General features: G+C 35.8%; 4 protein-coding genes and 4 pseudogenes across 7 annotated transcripts; 5 read left to right on the top strand and 3 right to left on the bottom strand.

Moving 5' to 3' along the window:
• Positions 1–210: 210 nt before the first annotated feature.
• On the top strand, positions 211–2,019 carry LOC147540567 (uncharacterized). Of its 2 annotated transcripts, XM_086638702.1 has the most exons (4): positions 211–289; positions 691–740; positions 884–1,792; positions 1,886–2,019. In XM_086638702.1, the coding sequence occupies exons 3-4, from the start codon at positions 971–973 to the stop codon at positions 1,886–1,888; spliced, it is 825 nt and encodes a 274-aa protein (XP_086494828.1). In that variant the 5' UTR covers positions 211–289; positions 691–740; positions 884–970; the 3' UTR covers positions 1,889–2,019. The 2 variants fall into 2 exon arrangements, with proteins under 2 accessions (XP_086494828.1, XP_086494827.1); XM_086638701.1 differs by lacking the exon at positions 691–740 and having other exon boundaries at positions 1,886–2,015.
• Positions 2,020–2,127: 108 nt separating this feature from the next.
• LOC147540568 (putative glycosyltransferase At5g03795 pseudogene) lies at positions 2,128–3,200 on the top strand (annotated as a pseudogene).
• An 88-nt stretch (positions 3,201–3,288) lies between these two features.
• On the bottom strand, positions 3,289–3,523 carry LOC147540569 (uncharacterized; annotated as a pseudogene).
• A 369-nt stretch (positions 3,524–3,892) lies between these two features.
• Positions 3,893–7,530, bottom strand: LOC147540570 (putative glycosyltransferase At5g03795). Its single transcript, XM_086638700.1, has 5 exons — positions 7,314–7,530; positions 6,183–6,976; positions 5,965–6,095; positions 5,509–5,866; positions 3,893–4,646 (listed from the first exon to the last, which is right to left on the bottom strand). The coding sequence occupies exons 2-5, from the start codon at positions 6,810–6,812 to the stop codon at positions 4,584–4,586; spliced, it is 1,182 nt and encodes a 393-aa protein (XP_086494826.1). The 5' UTR covers positions 6,813–6,976; positions 7,314–7,530; the 3' UTR covers positions 3,893–4,583.
• On the top strand, positions 4,216–4,456 carry LOC147540571 (uncharacterized; annotated as a pseudogene).
• Positions 7,531–8,806: 1,276 nt separating the features above from the next.
• LOC147540572 (uncharacterized) lies at positions 8,807–9,755 on the top strand. The gene is made up of 2 exons (XM_086638703.1): positions 8,807–9,526; positions 9,621–9,755. Exons 1-2 carry the CDS (start codon positions 8,906–8,908, stop codon positions 9,753–9,755), a joined length of 756 nt encoding a protein of 251 aa, XP_086494829.1. The 5' UTR covers positions 8,807–8,905.
• A 1,375-nt stretch (positions 9,756–11,130) lies between these two features.
• On the bottom strand, positions 11,131–11,426 carry LOC147540573 (uncharacterized; annotated as a pseudogene).
• A 432-nt stretch (positions 11,427–11,858) lies between these two features.
• LOC147540574 (uncharacterized) lies at positions 11,859–17,427 on the top strand. 3 transcript variants are annotated; one of them, XM_086638699.1, is made up of 5 exons: positions 12,030–12,281; positions 12,777–14,367; positions 15,964–16,080; positions 16,173–16,243; positions 17,023–17,427. In XM_086638699.1, the coding sequence occupies exon 2, from the start codon at positions 12,785–12,787 to the stop codon at positions 14,330–14,332; it is 1,548 nt and encodes a 515-aa protein (XP_086494825.1). In that variant the 5' UTR covers positions 12,030–12,281; positions 12,777–12,784; the 3' UTR covers positions 14,333–14,367; positions 15,964–16,080; positions 16,173–16,243; positions 17,023–17,427. The 3 variants fall into 3 exon arrangements, with proteins under 3 accessions (XP_086494823.1, XP_086494825.1, XP_086494824.1); XM_086638698.1 differs by lacking the exon at positions 12,030–12,281 and having other exon boundaries at positions 12,345–13,007; positions 13,098–14,367; XM_086638697.1 differs by having other exon boundaries at positions 11,859–14,367.
• The last annotated feature ends 2,966 nt before the right edge of the window (positions 17,428–20,393 follow it).

Consider the following 20,393-nt stretch of genomic DNA (forward strand, 5'->3'; position numbering starts at 1 on the left):
AAGTTTGGGCCTTTTTGCAAGATATGCAAACCATAGGGGCCAACATTAAAGACTTCCATAGTCAAAGACCCTTGATATATGCCGACAGATTTAAGTGCCATTTATGTGGTATGTGCAAATCACAAGGGCAAAAAGTTTCAGAACTAGCAACAGAATCTTAAGTTCGGTTCACCACCTGGCTCAAAACTAGTATTAGAATGAGTAAAATTTGAGCTCAAATCAATGGCTATATAACAAATCAGACCTTCTTTCATTTTCAATACATTACAAGAAATTAGTTGATCAAAAGGTGAAAAACTTCAATTTTGTTTTTGGGTTTTTGATTCTTGTATTGTTTTTAATTTCATTTGTTTTCCTTTTAATTCTTCATAACTTCATCAATTTAGATCAATTTTTGTTCAATTATGGATTAATTATGGCTATAGATCTTAAGGGTAATTTTGGATTTTTCTATTAAAGAGATCTAGAATTTCTAGGGTTTATCTCCCATTGTTGAATACTAGTGAATCTATTATTGGATTTCTTGATTATGCACTTGAACTTTCTAATTTTAAGATTAACCATATAATTATGTTATAAATTCTTTGAAATAGTTTTTCTCGCACTTATAAACTAACCACGCACGCATTCAACAATTATATCGATTTTTAACTTCGATAGACTATTGTACTCAGACTTGTTATTTTCTAGGCTTTGATATCTGTTATGGACTTGGGCTTTTTTCACGCCAAGCTCAATAGGTGAGGCTTTCCCTTACACTTATAATTGACCACCTTTGGGTATTTTTGTATCATGAAACTTTCTCAGCATTTGCAATATTCGTGAAAATATTAGCCCGTTTCGTACCTCTATTGACTAGTAAGTGTTTTTTGCTTATTTTCAGGTGATAATGAAGTAGTAGAAATCGAATTTTCAGATTAGTTGAATGGTATTTAGGGAACTTGGGAGCTAGTTCTTAGTTTTGTATGATATGGATTTCTTATATCACTTTCAAAAGCTATGTCAAGTCGAAACAAGGAGATCGCTTTTAGTAATGGGGATAGTACTAGCAATTGTTTTAGTATTTCAATCTTACACGCTTCCAAACGGAAATGCTGTGTTCTCTGTATTTCCATTCGGTAAGAGTTCGTTGCTTGCAAGAAGCAACTCTTCAATTGTGAAGTCTTTCTCGAATTCCACGATAATTGCTAACATGACTACCTTAGATGATTTAAGCTCATCGAATTCTTCATTGTCTTTAGAAAGAGTCAATGGTACTCGTGTCTCCGATTTGGTGAAAAAGGATGAACACATAAATGGAACTAACGGATCGGATAAACACCCAGAGTATGATTTTGAAACTCCAATTAGAAGTAGAAATCCAATAAACGACTCTTCTGTCGAACAAACTGGATTGTTGGCTAACAATTCCACTTCGAAGAATGTCAATGTTCTTGAGAATGGTTCAGCCCCAGTAGAGAGTAAAAGACGAGATGATAGTTCTTCATTGGGTAGTCCATCCGTAGATTCTGGCTCGACACTAGAGAACATTCAAGCCCCGGAATCAAGTCTTATAATATTATCTCCAGCAATCTCACCGGAATCCTCCCTGAATAACATGACTTCTGTTCTAACTTCAGAAGAACATTCAGGTGCTCCTGTCATATCTGCAGAGAAGCAACCAGCGAAAGTTCATTCCAAGGATGATACAATGAGTCATAAACGTGAAACCAAGAAAGGATGGGCACCACGGATATCTATGTCGAAGATGAACAGTTTATTGGCTCAAAGTCATGTTTCTTCTCATTCAATGGTACGGATTCGAACTTTGCAATAGTTTGACAGAGAATGAGATTAAGTTGATTTTCTCTGCAGAAACTGTTTAATATTGGTTTTGTTTGGACAGTAGAAATCGAAGTGGCCTTCAAAATGTGACGAAGAACTTCTCTATGCAAAATCACAAATCGAAAATGCTCCTATTATAACGAACAATCAAGATCTTTACCCACCCAATTATCGAAATGTTTCCATGTTTAAAAGGTGGAGTTACTATTGTCCTATAGTCTAAATAAGATTTAGATTTTAGAAATTGCATTTAAACTCGATTTATGAAAATGTTTTTGTCTAATTTGCAGAAGCTATGAGATGATGGAACAAATACTCAAAGTGTACATCTATGGAGAAGGCGAAAAGCCGATCTTCCATGAGCAAACATACCCTATACTGCAAGGAATTTATGCATCAGAAGGATGGTTTATGAAATTGATGGAGAACAACAAACAGTTTGTAGTGAAGGACCCAACAAAAGCTCACCTATTCTACATGCCATTTAGTTCGAGAATGCTACAACTTACTTTATATGTGCGTGATTCTCACAGGCGAGATAATCTAGCCGAGTTTCTGAAGAACTATGTAGATATGATTGCAGCAAAATATCCTTTCTGGAATAGAACTGGTGGCGCGGATCATTTTCTTGTTGCTTGCCATGACTGGGTAAGCGTTCCAAGCCTATTATCATTTTTTTGTTGCTTGCCATGACTGGGTAAGCGTTCCGAACCTATTACCTAAGCCCCAAAAAAGCTCCTACAACAAGCAGTTGGGGGCGGGACTCGGGATCTGACAGGGGCCGATCCCTGATCCCCACTGATCCAAGCCAAGTAACTTACTAACTCGGTCGAGTTTTCATAAGTTCTATATATACAAATGTATACAACAGATATACTTTTTACGTGTTACAACTAAATCTGGCCCACGAGTTACTCTGATCGGCCAATCCCAAGTACTTAGCTTCTAAATTCGACCGTGATATATTACTTATGCCCTCTAGAGTTCTTTCAAAGGAATTAGAATAATTTACTCGATCACTACTTTCAATTTTGAACTCAAAATGTTGATTACACCTTATTGTAGTTTGACTTGATCTCTCCAGGCTCCATTTGAAATACGACACCATATGGATAATTGCATCAAAGTCCTTTGCAATGCAAATGCTGCTAGGGACTTCATCATCGGTAAAGATATGACACTTCCAGAAGCACAAATCCGAAAGGTGGATGAGCCTCTTCGAAATCTTGGAGGTAAACCACCTACAGAAAGATCGATTCTTGCCTTTTTTGCAGGTGGAATGCATGGATATCTTCGACCGATTCTGCTTCAAAAGTGGAAGAATGATCCCGACGTGAAAATCTATAGTGAAATTCCTCGTGGGTATAAGGGAATGAACTATATCCAGCACATGAAGAGTAGCAAGTACTGCATTTGTGCTAGAGGATTCGAAGTTAATAGCCCAAGGGTAGTCGAAGCGATTTTCTATGAATGTGTTCCAGTCCTCATATCGGACAATTATGTTCCTCCTTTCTTTGAAGTTTTGGATTGGGAAGCATTTGCTGTCTTTGTTGCAGAGGAAGATATTCCTAAATTAAAAGATATACTTCTTTCGATATCAAAGAAGAAATACATTGAGATGCATCGGCGAGTGAAGAAGGTGCAAAAGCATTTTCTTTGGCACAATGAACCTTTGAGGTATGATATCTTTCATATGATTCTTCACTCGGTTTGGTTCAGTCGATTAAATCAGATATAACTCAAGACCACCAAAAGATAAAGGTATAGAAGAAAGAGGATTCAAGAAATGAAGATGAAGCCCGTGTTTAATTTGAAAGAGCGAAATCGAATGAAATTCCTATAACAATGAGTTGTTCAATTCATGGATGATAAAATTCAACCTGGGTAGATTCTCTTTTTGACATTCTTGCTTTTCTTATCTCCATTTTTGTCAATTGAAACTGATAATATGATTTCTTGCTTTTTTTACATTCGCGCTTTCTCGCTCGCGCTCTCTGATTGCACATATACAGGTTTCATGCATGTATAACATCAAGATGATAGCTGCTAATATAGACTATGGAAAATATGGATACACACTAACTTTATTGATTACTTGTAGCAACATAGTATTAGATGTCTTAAGTGGTAAACCACAATCATCAAGTTTGAATTTACAAAAATGGAGGTAAAAACAGCAAGAAAGAAAAACATAACTTTTTGCCCGTGTTAACCGAACAAATCTGTCAGTCAAGACATTCCAACTCCCACAATGGGTCGTTGGAATATCATTAGTTCTAGTCCCGGAATCAAATATGTGCTTCCCTCTTCTTTTTGTTCCTCTTTTTCACGTACCTTTCTCGCTTGGTAGTCTTCTGCCTATATCTGATTTAGTCGACTAAACCAAACCGAATGGAGAATCATATGAAAGATATCATACTTCAAAGGTTCATTGTGCCAAAGAAAATGCTTTTGTACTTGCTTCACTCGCCGATGCATCTCTATGTATTTCTTATTCGGGATCGAAAGAAGTATATCCTTCAATTTTGGAATATCTTTCTCTGCAACAAAGACTGCAAACGCTTCCCAATCTAAAACTTCAAAGAATGGAGGAACATAATTATCTGATATAAAAACGGGTACACATTCATAGAAGATCGCTTCGACAACCCTTGGGCTATTAACTTCGTATCCCCTAGCACATATGCAGTACTTGCTACTCTTCATGTACTGGGCATAGTTCATTCCTTTATTCTCACGGGGAATTTCCCCGTAGATTTTCATGTCAGGATCATCTTTCCATTGCTGAAGCAGAATTGGTCGAAGATATCCATGCATTTTACCTGCAAAGAAAGCAAGAATTGATCTTTTTGTAGGTGGTTTACCTCCAAGATTTCGAAGAGGATCATCCATATGTATAACTCGTTTTTGAGGAAGGGTCGTATCCTTCCCAATTATGAAGTCTCTAGCAGCATTTGCAGTACAAAGGACTTTGATGCAGTTATCCATATGGTGTCGTGTTTCAAACGGGGCCTGAAGAAATGCAGTTAGGACTTTGATGTAGTTTAACTTCAAACTTGAATATTGTAATCCGAGGAAGTGGTATAATTCTACTAATAAACTCCACGATGGTCTATTTTCAGCTTCAAATCTACAATCTGACTCGAAATTGAACTGACTTGGTTCCAATTTCAGAATGTTCATTGTTTTTTATCTAACTTATCTAATGGGCCGACTCGATGTAATTTTGGATCCATTTTTGTCGGGCACAAAACAAAGTCTCGATAAGAACCCGTTGTCTGAAATAACCTGAAATGACTATTCTGTCTCCTCACCAGAACAAGACACACACAAAAGACTCAAATTCAGACAAGTCGGCCATAAGCGAGTTAGATCCAAGCAAATTAGACTTACAGGAAATTGGGCCAACGACCCAATTTTATTTTATTTTAAGTTAAAAAGACAAATTATATTTTGTTTAGTTATAAAATCCAATATTTTTATTTTGTTAGGTTATTATGATAATACCTAAGGAGCTGAAGACTAGAAAAAATTGAGTGATCTTTTTTCACCAAAACTAAAAATTTATAGGGAATTTTGATAAAATTTCCCTTAGACTTACACAAGTCAGATTCAGACATTGAAAAACAAACACCACCCAAGAATAAAATATGATTGAAGTCCTTAAAAGCTTGAAAAACTTACCCAGTCGTGGCAAGCGACAAGAAAATGATCTGCACCACCAGTTCTATTCCAGAATGGATATTTGACTGCAATCGTATTCACATAGTTCTTCAAATATTCGGCTAGATTATCTCGCCTGTGAGAATCGCGTTTATACAAAGTAAGTTGAAGCATGCTCGAACTAAACGCCATATAAAAGAGGTGAGCTTTTGTTGGGTCCTTCACTACAAACTGTTTGTTGCTCTCCATCAATTTCATAAACCATCCCTCTGATGCATAAATTCCCTGCAGAATAGGGTATGTTTGCTCATGGAAGATGGGTTTTTCGCCTTCTTCATAGATGTATACTTTGAGTATCCGCTCCATCATCTCATAGCTTCTGCAAATTAGACGAGAAAATTTTCATAAATAAAATTTTATCGATAATTCCAACAACTAAAATCAAGAATACTTTTTGTTATTTTAATAGTAACTCACTTTTTAAACATGGAAACATTTCGATAATTGTGAGAGTAGAGATCCCGATCGTTCTTTATAATAGGAGCATTTCCAATTTCTAGTTTTGCATAGAGAAGTTCCTTGTCACACTTCGAAGGCCATCTTGGTTTCTACTGTCCAACAAAATCGAGATTAAACAATAGAGAAATCAACAACATCTCATTCCGTCAAATTCATTACAAAGTTCAAATCCATACCGTTGAATGAGAAGAAACGTGACTTTGAACCAATAAACTGTTCATCTTCGACATAGATACTCGTGGTTCCCATCCTTTCCGTTTACCATGTTTACGACTCATTGTACCATTACTTGCAGGAGTAGTAGGGACACCAGGCAGTTCCCCACGGTTTTCATCCTTGGAATGCATTTCCGGTGATTGTTTTTGTATAGAAGATATATCGGCCGAGACATATACACTAGAAGATTCATTTATCGGATTTGTAATTCTTATCGGTCTTTCGGTATCATTCTTCAGACCACTATCCTTTTCCTTAGTTCCATTTATGTATTCATCCTTTCTTTCTAAATTCCGAACTTCAGAATTGTTGACCATTTCTAGAGATAACAAAGAATTCGTAGAACTTAAATCATCTAAACTAGTCTTGTTAGCAATCATCGTGGAATTCGGGGGAGACTTCACAGTCGAAGAGTTGCTTCTTGCAAGTAATGAACTTCTACTAAATGGAAATACAGATAACAAGGCATTCCCGTTCATAAGCGGATAAGACTGAACTACCAAAACAAGTACTAGTACTAACCCCATTACAAAAACCGATCTCCTTATTTCGACTTTCCATAGCTTTCGAAAGTGATTTAAGAAATCCATATTATACGAAATCAAAACTAACTTATTATTTGCCTATCTATCACTGATTTCATCTTAAAGTTGAGTTCTACTACCACATTACCACCTAGAGATAGGGTTTTACCCCGTGAGCTTCGAACCGAATCCATCGCCTAGCCAGGCCGGATTCCCACCCCTATTCTCACCTGAAAAAGGTAATCAAATAGACCTACAAATCAAGCATTTTGAGTAGCAAATTAACTCAAGAAAAATCAGGCAAAAATCCTATGTGGATTTTTGGAAGTTCAAGTGTTGTTTAATGGGAAACCCAATATAATGCCCAAAACTCTTCAACACATTGTAGCTAAAAACCCTAAAAAAACTAAACCCTTGTAAGAGAAAAAACTAAACCCACAGAACATCAAATTACAACTAAAAGAACTAAAACTTGAGAATTAAGCATGATCAATATAACTCCTTAAGATGTATTGAAAATGAGAAAAACAATAAAAAGAATCAAATCCCAGATTCTAAAATTTATACCTTTTGATGAATAAGTTTCTTATTAGCAGTGAAAGAGAGAGGCTCTGAGTTTGTTATATCTCCATTGTTGGAGCTTCAACAACTTACTGATTGAAACCAGCTTCTTCTACAACTTCAAAATCTTTCTGCTTCGACATTGTCGGCATGTCAACAACATTTGACTATTGAAGACTTTGACTCTTCAATTTCTTTTTCCCCTTTCAATTATGAAGTAGATTTTTTTTTTGATGAAGGAATTATAAAGTAGATTATTAATCAGTGAAAGGGGGTGGGTAGGTAGGTAATCATGTCATATCGGAATATCCGAATATTCAACATCCGATCCGCATTCGAATTTTAAAAAATATTTGAAATTTCAGATATCGGATTCAGATATTCCTTATCGGATACGGATACACTAGTATTCAATCCGATAAATATCTGTATTTGATAACTAGTATAAAATAATAATACAAATTTAAATTTATTCATAATAATATATAAAATGTATGGTTGAGATTTATTATTTAGATCTAATGGTTAAAAAGATTAACAAAAAATTTTAAGTTTTGATAAAATTTCGAATATTATCTGATATCCGTCAATATTATCGGATTCGAATATTGATTTATAATATCCGTCAGATGATTATCGGATATCGGATAGCTTATCGGATTCGGATATGGATATACCTATATCCAATCCGATAAGCTACCGTTTACAGGCCTATAGGTAAGATTAGATGAGCAGGTTTTGGCCTGACCTTACAGGTGAACGCTCAAATTTAGTAAATTTCGAGGCCTCCGGTGGTGTAACAAAAGTTCACCCTATGGTATGTAGTGGCTAAGTGACGACAAAGTTCTCTGTCTTTGTTTTTTGGTTTGGGTGTATATCAAACTTTACTTATGAAAACCTGTACCCTTTTCTTGCTTTAGTTATCTACAAGTCTAGGAGGTATTCGTTCTCCGTCTTTGTTTTTTGATTTGGGTGGAAATCAATCTTACTTGTGAATGCAAAACAACAATACTACTACAATATAATGTTACTAGCTAGTATTAAAAGAAAAAAAAACATATATGTGGAGGTACCGGTGTCGCTGCATAATCTAATGTTCGAGCGAATCGTGTTTTTTCACCAATATGGAGACCTTTCAAGTGGGCTAGTAGAACCTTCCCTAAGAGCAAAAACTTGTACATGTGATCTTGGACATGAAGTGATTTAAAGCAGGAACAATATTGATAACTGGCTTGAGACATCACACTTCATTGAATCTCAACTAAAATGATATGTTAATTCCTTCTAGTCATAATTATATCTTAACTTCTTCCTCACAGTCATAGCTGATTCTCATCCAGATTAAAACTTCAAAGGAGATAGCTAGAGCTACTCAATAGCCAAGCAATAGTGTCATCAATGTAATATTTACAAATACCAAGGTCTTTCTTTCAAATGAATAAACAATACTTCCTTCATGATTCATTGTTAGTTAGAAATGGTGAAAAAATCTGAAACTCAACAAAGTGAAGCAACTCAAACCAGAAGAATTGAATTTCTCTTCACTCACTTGGAAACCCTAAAGGTATTTTCACTCTCTCTGTCTCTCTCTCTCTCTAATGGAATTTAGACTTCAATTTCAAAAGCTATGCCAGATTGAAACAAGAAAATTGTTCTTAGTAATGGGAATTATCATTTCACTTGTTTTCACTATCCAATTCCTTTTACCTCCCAATGAACATGAATTTCTTTCCATTTTTCCTACAAACAGTACTTCGATAATCGAAAAAAACACCCACATTGTCAAAACTTCTTCCCCGAAATCTAAGACGATTGGTACATTTCGATCTTCATATCGTTATGGAATGAAGAACAAAACGAAGAGTCGAACAGGAGGAAATGAGAGCTCAAGAACAGATAACATGTACTCTAAGATTTCATTAAGTCCAACGATTTCTCCGGTTGGTCCTAGCGTTTTTGAAGATGCAAATTTTAGTCCTTCTGTTGTATATGTCGAATCCCACCCAACTTCTACGGAGAAAGAAGCGACAACTTATACTCTTCCCAAGGAAGGAAGATCTAGAGTTTCACGAAGTTCTCGAGCTACTTCAAAGAAGAAATCTATTAGGTATAACGACCGTGTTACTAAGGCTAGGATGAAGAAGCCTCCGAAAATAGTAACGTCGATATCTGAGATGAGTCGTTTATTGCTCAACACTCGTGCTTCTTCACATTCGACGGTATGGTTTTTTCGGTCCTATAAGATCATTTTAATCTTAGATTGATTGATTTTTCAATGAAAAAAAGTTAATGGTACATGTTGTTTGGCTGCAGAAACCACATTGGATGTCGGAAAGAGATGAGGAAATTCTTGATGCGAAATTACATATTGAGAATGCTTCAATTGTAGGCAATGATCAAGAACTTTATGGTCCTGTTTTTCGCAACTTATCAGAATTTAAAAGGTAAGCCGTGTAAGGAATAGGCGAATAGCCTGACTACATTTCTTGCTTTCGTTTTTTTCGATTATGATAATATAGATTCCAGCCCCTTTTAGCATTACTATAAGACCAAAAATCCTAACCTAGTTTCTATGAGACTATGACCCTTCATTTAAGGGTTTTCTTTTCCCACATCAAAAGGTACAATAATGGCTTTTATTGAAGTTCATGTGCTCACATGTTCTTCTGCATCATCATCAATTAATAATATTTCATGATCTAACTAATATATATATTACTTGTTGGAGTGAAAGTAAGAATATAAGCATGTTTACGACTAAGTTATGTTTTCTGGTATTTTTTCGATCACAAACTTCGATATGGAGCTGTTGGTAAACATATCACATGTGCTAAGGTAGACATTTTGACAGATCTGAAATCTGAGTCGAATTAGATCTTGGAAGTATATTTGTGTCTCTCTCGTGATGTCTGACTTGTTTGAATGGCTATTTTGGTTCGGTTTTAGTCTCATTTGATTTAGGTGATTCAAATTCAAACGAGTCAGATTCAGACAATATGACAGTGTTTGTCCTTCGAATCAAATTTCATTTAGAAGAACTAAATATGCTTGTTACGTGTAGGAGCTACGAAACGATGGAAAAAATACTTAAAGTTTACGTATACAAAGAAGGAGAAAAGCCGGTCTTCCACTCGCCGATACTGGAAGGAATCTATGCGTCCGAAGGATGGTTTATGAAACAAATGAAAGAAAATGAACATTTTCTTGTTAAAGACCCAAGAAAAGCTCACCTTTTCTACTTACCATTTAGTTCACAAGTTCTTAAGAACTCTATGTATATACCTAATTCACATAGTAAGAAGAACCTAGTCAATTATTTGAAGGATTACTTGGATTTGATCATGGATGAATATCCTTTCTGGAACAGAACGAACGGAGCCGACCATTTTCTTACCGGTTGCCATGACTGGGTATGCTCTCATTCCTTCTTCAAGTTTTCGTACAAATCGTTTAATACTACTTTTTAGTTATCAATTACCGATGTTTTCTTAGGCCCCAGCAATAACGAAGCGGGATATGAGTCAATGTATCAGAGCTCTATGCAACTCAGATGTTCATGATGGATTTAGACTAGGCAAGGACAGCTCTCTTCCAGAGACATTTGTTCGTTCGAAAGATAATCCTCTTGAAGACTTAGGAGGGAAACCTTCCTCGGAGAGACGAACTCTGGCATTTTTCGCAGGAAATATGCACGGATATCTTCGCCCGATCATTCTAAATTACTGGGAAAACAAAGACTCAGACATGAAAATATACGGTAAAATGAATTCTACTCTCGAGAAAGAAATGAACTATATCGAACACATGAAGTCTAGTAAGTACTGCATTTGTGCTAAAGGCTATGAGGTGAATAGTCCAAGAGTTGTCGAAGCTATCTTTTACGAATGTGTGCCCGTGATTATATCTGATAATTTTGTTCCTCCGTTCTTCGAAGTTTTGGATTGGGAGGCGTTTGCAGTTTTTGTACCAGAAAAAGATATACCGAATTTGAAGAATATACTCGTTTCGATACCAGAGGAGAAGTACATAGAGATGCACAAAAGGGTTAAGAAGGTACAACAACATTTTCTTTGGCATTCCAAACCTGTTAAATATGATATATTTCATATGATTCTTCATTCAGTTTGGTATTACAGAGTTTTTCATATTGAAACCAAATGAAGAAAATAGTAGTGTAAACCATTTTGTTTTACCTTTTATTTGTATACGAATTGACTAGGAAAAGATTACAAATGTTATGATCTTTTTTTCACGACAGTTATTTTACATAGACTTGCTATGGTATGGAATAAATGAAAACGTGCATATTTAAAGTCACATTTGACAGGCGAGAGTATGAGTAGCAAGAGTAATAATCCCGTCATATAATTCATGACAATGGCATACCTATCTAAATTATATAGTTTGATCTTGAATGAGATTAGTAAAAAATTAAATTTTTTCTGTAGATTAATCAATTGACTATTCCATGAGAAAGAAAAACACAAACGATTTACTCCCCTAAGTTTGTGAGTCCCTCTTAAAAACAAAAAACATTTTCTTTGTCCGAGCAAGCCCAATGTGTGAGGGGCTGGGCTCCCAGATTCAAATTCAGAGAGCTCAGCCCCTAACACCTCATTCTAAGTTCTAACTAGTGAGTCTACTAGGGGTTGAGTTCCCGTCAGGAGCATATCGTTCCCCTCGGGGCTGGGAGCATATCATTTGGGAGCTCACATTAGAACTAAACAATTCAGGAGCTCCAAAAATTTCTCAGACTCTGGGACTTCAACCGCTTCACATTGGGTTCGCTCTAATGTGATTCGTGATACATTCCCACTCCGGAAAATATTTTTAAACCATTCCAAACATGGCCTAAGAGGATTCAATTCATACCAATACTCTATATGTCTGATATGATAGAATCCCTCAGTGTAGAAGCTGCCATGGCAAAAAAAAAATTGGAAGCTCCTTGAGCTTTGTTCTTAAACTCTAAAGGTAAAATTTAATTCACCAGAGCTATAAGGAGATGAATTTGTAATCTGGGTTTACTTCAAAATTCTATCTTGAATTCGAATTCTAGGGTTTCTGTTTCATAGTTTTGTTCTAATCCTGTTTTAATCTGCATACATTTCTCTGCAATTTGATATAAAGCTTGTTCCTTTCTCCATTTTTAGTCACTCTCTCACTCCATCATGACTAGGGCAATCCGACCTAACCCCATTTCACAGTCTCTTTTCTCTCAGTTACAAGATAAATTGTACCAACCATTGACTTTTAAGGTTTTCAACTTAGGGTTAGAGATTACAGAAGAAATTGATACTATTACTACTACTAGTACTACTGATATCTCTAGGTTTGATGATCACCTTACTAGTAAAAGTTCATGTCTTTTACCACAGTTCACTCAATTTGACAAATTGTCAAGATATAGACCATCTTTGAATTTTAGGGTTTTTAGTTCTAGGGGTTTTTCTATGTTTTCAAATGTAGATTCAGTCATGGAAAAGAAAGAACTTTGTTTTCATCATTCTAGGGCTTTCTCGGGGGGTTCGAGTAGAGATTCGGAGTCAGATGAAGAAAAAGAAGAGACTAATGATGATGGTAATGAGAATGAGAGTGTGAAATCTAGTGCTGACCCTATTGAGGTAGAGAGAGTATGCAAAGTGATCGATGAATTGTTCGAATCAGATCGAAATATGGAAGCTGTTTTAGATCAATGTGGTATTTCTCTATCTCATGATCTTGTTATTGATGTATTATCTCGGTTCTGTCATGCTCGGAAACCTGCATTTAGGTTTTTCTATTGGGCAGATCAAAAACCCGGGTTTGAGCATGATTCGAGAACGTATAATTCGATTATGACGATTCTCGGGAAAACTAAGCAGTTTGAGAGTATGGTAGTAATGCTCGAAGAGATTGGAAAAAAGAGTCTTCTCACAATTGAGACATTCTCGATTGCCATTAGAGCTTTTGCAGCAGCGAGAGAGAGAAAGAAAGCTGTCGGAGTTTTTGAATTGATGAAAAAATACAACTTCAAAGCAGATGTTGATACATTCAATTGCTTGTTTGATGCTCTTGGAAGAGCGAAACTCGGGGAAGAAGCTCAAACTTTGTTCGACAAGTTGAAGGATCGATTTACTCCAGATATGAGAACTTATACAGTTCTTTTAGCTGGTTGGTGCAAGATAAGGAAGCTAATCGAAGCAGGAAAAGTTTGGAACGAGATGATCGATACGGGTTTTAAACCAGACATTGTTGCTCACAATATAATGCTTGAAGGGTTGTTAAAATGTCGAAAGAATTCTGAAGCAATTAAGTTATTTGAACTCATGAAAGCTAAAGGACCTTTTCCGAATGTTCGAAGTTATACCATTTTGATCAGAGATTTATGCAAATCAGATAAGATGAAAGAATCTGTTCGATACTTCGAGGAGATGGTTGGTTCGGGTATTAAGCCAGACGCGGCGGTTTATACTTGTTTGATAGTTGGTTTCGGGAACCAAAAGAAGATGGATATGGTGTATGGATTACTGAAAGAGATGAAAGAGAAAGATTGTCCTCCTGATGGAAGAACCTATAATGCTCTTATCAAATTGATGACGAATCGAGAAATGCCAGATGATGCAGTAAGGATTTATAAGAGAATGATGAAGAGTGGTCATAAACCGACGATTCATACTTATAATATGATGATGAAATCTTACTTTTATTCGAAGAATTACGATATGGGTTTTGCAGTTTGGGAAGAAATGGGTAAGAGAGGGTTTTGTCCTGATGATAATTCTTATACAGTTTTCATTAGTGGGTTAATAAGAAATGGAAGATCGGAAGAAGCTTGTAGATATATCGAAGAAATGTTAGAGAAAGGAATGAAAGCTCCACAACTTGATTATAATAAATTTGCTGCAGATTTCTCTAGAGCTGGAAAACCCAACATACTCAATGAATTAGCTCAAAAGATGAAGTTCTGTGGCAAGTTTGAGGTCTCGAACGTGTTTTCGAGATGGGCGGAAATGATGAAGAAAAGAGTCAAGAAGAGATTCTAAACAATCGCCATTACCAAAGAACAAACACTCCTCTGGTACATTCATCGCTCATCGATCTTTCTTGCTTTTAGCCACTTAAAATTTTGATTATGAATTTCATTTAAAGTACATGGTTTCTCAAATCTATGACTTTCTTTCCTTGTGGTAAGAACATTTGATATATCATGATTTCAGTTAGTGTTTCTCAATGGACCGTGTCATGGCACGTCACCCACGCCATTGTTCAGGTCATGTTGTGGCGGGCTTTCCACCTCGCAGTTCAGGCCGTGTAGTGGTGGGTCAGCCACGACCAAGTTCAAGTCGTATCATGGGTCTTCCACTCCCCGGTTCAGGTCATGTCCTGGTTGGTCTCACTCCCCAGTTTAGGTTGTATCTGGGTGATTCTGTCATAATCCAGTTCTAGTCATTTCGTGGCAGGTCTCCTACCCCCAATTCAGATCATGATGTTTTCATCTACGCCCTTTTTTAGATATTGATTACGATAGTCATTACAAAGGCATTGATACATCAATAAGATGTGGTAAGAGCGGTAAGTGTCGAATTTCAATCTTACAGAAACTACTGTCCTAAAGCCCATCTAATTACTCTATGTACACCCAAGTTCAATAATCCAGGATTTGCACTTTCATAGGATCTACCTCCGCATTGCAGAGTTGATGCACTACCAATTGAGCTATCAGTTGTTGGCTACCTACGACTTTACTCTGCAACCCGACTACCCCGTTTAGCTATTAGTTTACCCCAGTTTAAAGGCGCTTCCTATTAGTGTTAAAAGGCACCTCCTTACAAAGTCACATTTAATAAACCGTTTTTTTATGCTTTCTTTAATTATTAGTTGAAAACGTTTTTTGATTAAGTAACAGTCCAATTAATGTCATATTTAATAAATAAAAAAAACAGTCACGAAAAAGTGAAACAATTCTTGGAAGCAACCTCCTCTCTTTGTTCTGTACCTAAAAAGAAACGGTTAAACCAAACTTGGATAATAAAACTCTGTTTCACGCAAAACTCATTTCTTCCTCTTCAAACAACTTCTAGAGAGAGAGAGAGACTCATAGATGATGGGTACAGAAATTGAAACAAATTTAGTGAAGATGAAATCAAATCAAGATGGGTCTTCTTCTTCTTCAAAGGGTAAATCAATTATGCCTAAATCAGAGGTACCCATGTCTGAATTTCTTCTAATTTTCTCTTTATTCCTCTTCATTATTTGTTAATTTGCAGAAATGGGTATCTTGATTGTTTGATTGTTCTTGCTTAATTGAGTAATTAAAGATTAGTCTCATATATACTTGATTGATTTAGGGTCCTAAGATGTGTTTTTTCCTTAGTTTGTTTGTCTGTTTTTCTCATTGTTTGAATCTGACTCGTCCCCAACTGGATCTTGTGAACCAAATCACCAATGGACCAAAAATTGAACCAAATAAGCCATCCATATAATTCAGGCATCACGAGTCAGACAACAATAAACATTCTGAATTCAAACTCGAGTTTTGTTATTGTGTTTTATGTGTATGGCATCAATTGACCCAAAAAGAATCTGAATAAGCCATTTACACAAGTCAGACATTAATAAATATTCTGAATTTTGACTCAAGTCTGGTTATGGTTTTTGTGTGTATGGAATGAAGACAAAAGAGAAAGCAACAACAAGTTCATCAAAAACCACATCCATTACAACAACGGTGAAAGTGAAACAGAAGAAAGTTTTCTCATTGCCTGGACAGAGATATGATCCACCAGAAGAGGTTTCTAATTAACAACCCCATTGTTTCTTTAATGAAATCAAATCTGTTTTGTAAGTAATTTTCCCTGATTTAGTTTTGTCTTTGATTTGCAGAGAGAACCTCTAAGGATATTTTACGAGTCTTTATCGAAACAAGTACCAACTAGTGATATGGCAGAGTTCTGGTATGGAATCCTTCCTATGATGTGCACAAATGTGGTGTTTAGAGTGGGCCGCTTAGGCCTAACTCTCCTTGAAAGCCAGCTTGCAAAGAGATGAGTGTCTGAGTGACTCCAACCCTGACATTAAGGGAGGTATCAACATTTTATAAGATCGTCTGGGCATTAGAATTTGTGCAAGTAGCCTTGGGACATTCTTTTCTTGCAAGCTGGTTTCCGTGGAGAGTTAAGCCCGATGAGCTCTATCATAGTGTCAGAGCTAGTGTCTCAAGGATGGTTAGGGACTTAGTAACCTTAGCTTTGTGTGGTGTAGGGTGCAAGTGACTCCATTTCTGGTGTCGAGAAGAGGTAATTAGCATTATCCCACATTGTCTAGGCATTAGATTTTGCCAAATAAACAATTCACGGTTCATCATTTCCTTGCAGGCCAGCGGCCGGCTTTCAAGGAGAGTTAGGCCCAATGGACTCTTAACACTTTTGTTTATCAATCTCAATTTGCCAATGTAGTGATCCCTTTTGTCATGCAATGGAATATCATCTCATGTGATGTCGTATCTCCTTACTGTTTTGCGTCCGAGACAGGTGTGTTAAGGGTCATATCCAAACTCAGCTATAGTTAACCACCTAAGATAGTATGAACCAATGAGTTCATCGAAATTGAGCTTCACATTGGGTTTTAAGAAACATTTGGTTCTCTCGTAAGAGAAATTACGTACTATCTAGCGCCCGATATTATATTTCATTATATTGGAAATAAAGAAGAGATCGGATTTTTCTTTATGCAGGATGATGGAACATGGATTATTATCGCCTGAAAGAGCAAAGAGAGCATATGAGAGAAAGCAAAAGAGACAGCAGAAACTAAGAACAGGAACTCCAATTCAAGCAGAAAGCTCACAAGCTCAGCAAGCGAATAACTTAAATTCGAAGAAAAGGATAAGGACTTAGTCATGAATCAGGAGGAAAGAAAGGGGATAGAATAGTAAAATCCCACTTTCTTCAACTTCAACAGGTTAGTGAATGTTGCTCGAAATTGATACAAGTTGTAGTTTTCGGTATTCTTTGTTTATTTTAATCAATGTTAAGTAAACAAGAAAAAGAAAAAAAATAAGTAGAGCGATCTTTTGGGTTGTTATCTATCTCAAACCGAAATAGATCTATACGAAGTTGTTCTTCATTTGTAGTGAAAATCATCTTTCTATTTTCGATGTACCACATGTTATATTGATCCAGCCACGTAGGTCATCGCTCGTGTGTTGATTAGTTTTGGTTTTTGTCTGCGTTTCCCATCCTACTCAGTTAACGCCTAAAGACTATGTGGATCCACAAATATGGCCCATTCATAGAACAACTTGTGCCCCTACTTAGCCTTGGGCTTGGGTTCAGGCTTGGGCTTACATGCATAGTATATCTCAATAGGCCATGAGGCCACATATAAGGGCTCGGGCCACAACCACCCCACAATATTGTTCAACACTTACCCACCAGCCCAGACAGCTTGGGCCTAGGGTGGGGTTTGCTCTTATGAGGCATTGGTTCTATATTATTCCTAGGGCATGATTGACCCACGCCATTAAGAAGGCATCACCTCATCTTTAGTATTTCAAAGAATGGGGTTGCCATTTTTAATAGCTTTGTAGGATCCCACCAGGGACACGACCCTTTAAAGATCATAATTCTACCAGAATATAAATTTTGAAAGTGACAAAAGAACAAAGTAATTGTTAAGGGTTTAATTTGGTGGGTGATTCGGGGAAACAAAAAAATTATTCGGGGTACAAAGTTTTTGGTGGAAACTAAAAGAAATTTGGAACATTTTGTTTCCTCCAAACACTTCAACCTCTCAACTTCTTCTTCCTCAACCAAAATTCCGGCGACTCCCACCATATTTCGGCGACATCCACCGTTAACGTCGGCCACCACCAAGTTTGTCTCCTATTCTTCTCTCTTTTCTTCCCTCTTCCTTTTCTCTTTTTTTTGTCTCTCTTTTATTATCTGAAATTGATATTTATAAATCTGAATCATGGGATCTTCCAGGATAGTTAATTTAAACCCTTTACTAATTTGTATGTCAATGTTGATTTTGGCCTTCTGTTTATGTGTCTTGATGATTTAGGATTTTTTTTAGGGCATTCGAGATTGAAGAGTAGAGATCTTGAGTGGTATTTCTTTAGTGCCCTAGATAAGAAATCTGGAAACGGATTGAGAACTAATAGAGTTACTGATCAAGGTTATTGGAAGGCAACTGGTAAGGATCGATCTACTCAACGAGGTAATCGTATTGTAGGTATGAAAAAAAATTTATCGGAAGAGCTCCTCGTAGGGAAAGAACAAGGGAAAGAGAGAGAGAAAGATGAGAGAGAGTTGTTAGCGGCCGTCGCCGGCCTGCGACTCTGCCGGTAACAAGGGAGGGTGTGTTTGGCTTAAAAAAATTATTTTTCACTCTTTAAAATTTTGCACCCCGGATAACTTTTTTTTATTTCCTCAAATCATCCACTTTTAATTTTCATGTACATTTTACCGGAAATAAATTTCTTCAACACAAGTAAATTTTTAATTTGTTCACCCAAAAAAAAGTAATTTTGAAAATTTAAATTTCTTCAATATAAGATGGTTATTTGACAATAAAAGTTGTTATAATAAAAATATGTCCACTTAACAGGCTACATGTCAAATCAAATAATGAGAAGAATAAAAATATTAGAGACAGTTTTATGTTAATGGTCATTTTTCAAACGGTAACTCAACTCTTATATCATCTAATATGACCTTAAATTCATTCACACTAACTTCACTTTTACATCATTTAATATATTATCTTATATCATTTTTATGGACATGTTTTAACTTCATTCACATTAACCTAATGTATATTTTTATAACATATGTTTCATAAGTTGAAAATAAAAGTGCTAAAGTTCGATATTAAGTTTCATTGTTACGATAGAAAATTTTCATTATAGTGATCTTTTTGCTAAATTTCATTGTTGAAAAACAAGAAAAAAATAAATTTAAATAGTAAAAAGTGAAAAAAAAAAGCGATTGTATATCAAACCCATACTTTATAAATATAAAATTATTCATCGACAAAAAAAGAATAATTATAACAAAAACACATCCACCTAACGGGCTACTTATCAAGTCAAATAATACATTAACACGCTACTTGTCAAATCAAATAATACAAAGGCAACCCAGAGTTTAACTTTTATTGAAAATCGACATTTTATTTTTGTAATGGTCAATTTTCAACCTATAATCTCCATTCACATTCGAAAGTTTCTTTATAACACATGTTTCTTGAGTTGAAAATAAAAGCGCCAAAGTCCGATATTAAATTTTAACAAGGACAAACCTAAATAATTATACATCTGAAGACAACTGAAAACTTCAAGAGTTTCAATATCATTTCATGACTAAACTCGATATCTAATCGAAATAAACATGTTTAAAATACAAAAAGAATTATTTGTAGATTATTGTCTTACTTGAATCGATTGCAGATTTACTCTTCGCACGTCATGAGTCCCATTAGATAACATACAATTGAACATGGGAAATGATATTATTTAAATCCAAGTGCAAATTTACTGTAGATTCATTTTTGGGGTTTACTAAATCATCTCAAACTTTTATTTCATAATTCATAATCCATGGGCTAAGATGATTTGAGACTTTGAGTAGTTCAATTACTAGTTGACTTTTTATGACTTTGTAAGATCTTCTTCCTAGGTTGAGACTGGGCCCTGGGGGGTCCTACAACTGCATGTTCATCACGTGTGCTGATTACCTATTCTTCAAGAAGAAGATTTATTATGTATGAGTATGGACCAATATCAATATAGTATCTATTTGTAAATACAACATGAGAAAGGGAGAATGCATATGATTCTCTCTCTTTCTAACTCTTTTTTCCTCTTTCTCTTCAATTTTTCATTTAATGAAGATTGAAGATTTAATGGAGGGAGCAAGGTTTCTATTTGGGTAAAAGTGATCACCTCTAAATGCTTACAATGGCAGATCTCATCATCATACGTTCCTTGTTTGTGCATATAAATTCCATGTGAATGATGATAACATAGAAAAATATTCAAGTACAACTTTTTTTTTTTTTTTGTTGAGAAGTATTCAAGTACAACTTGGGTATTCCACTTTG

This window comes from Eschscholzia californica, unplaced genomic scaffold, assembly GCF_041429995.1.
Source record: "Eschscholzia californica isolate CP2 unplaced genomic scaffold, dmEscCali1.0.p SCAF_5, whole genome shotgun sequence".
In the NCBI taxonomy this organism is placed as follows: Eukaryota; Viridiplantae; Streptophyta; class Magnoliopsida; order Ranunculales; family Papaveraceae; genus Eschscholzia; species Eschscholzia californica.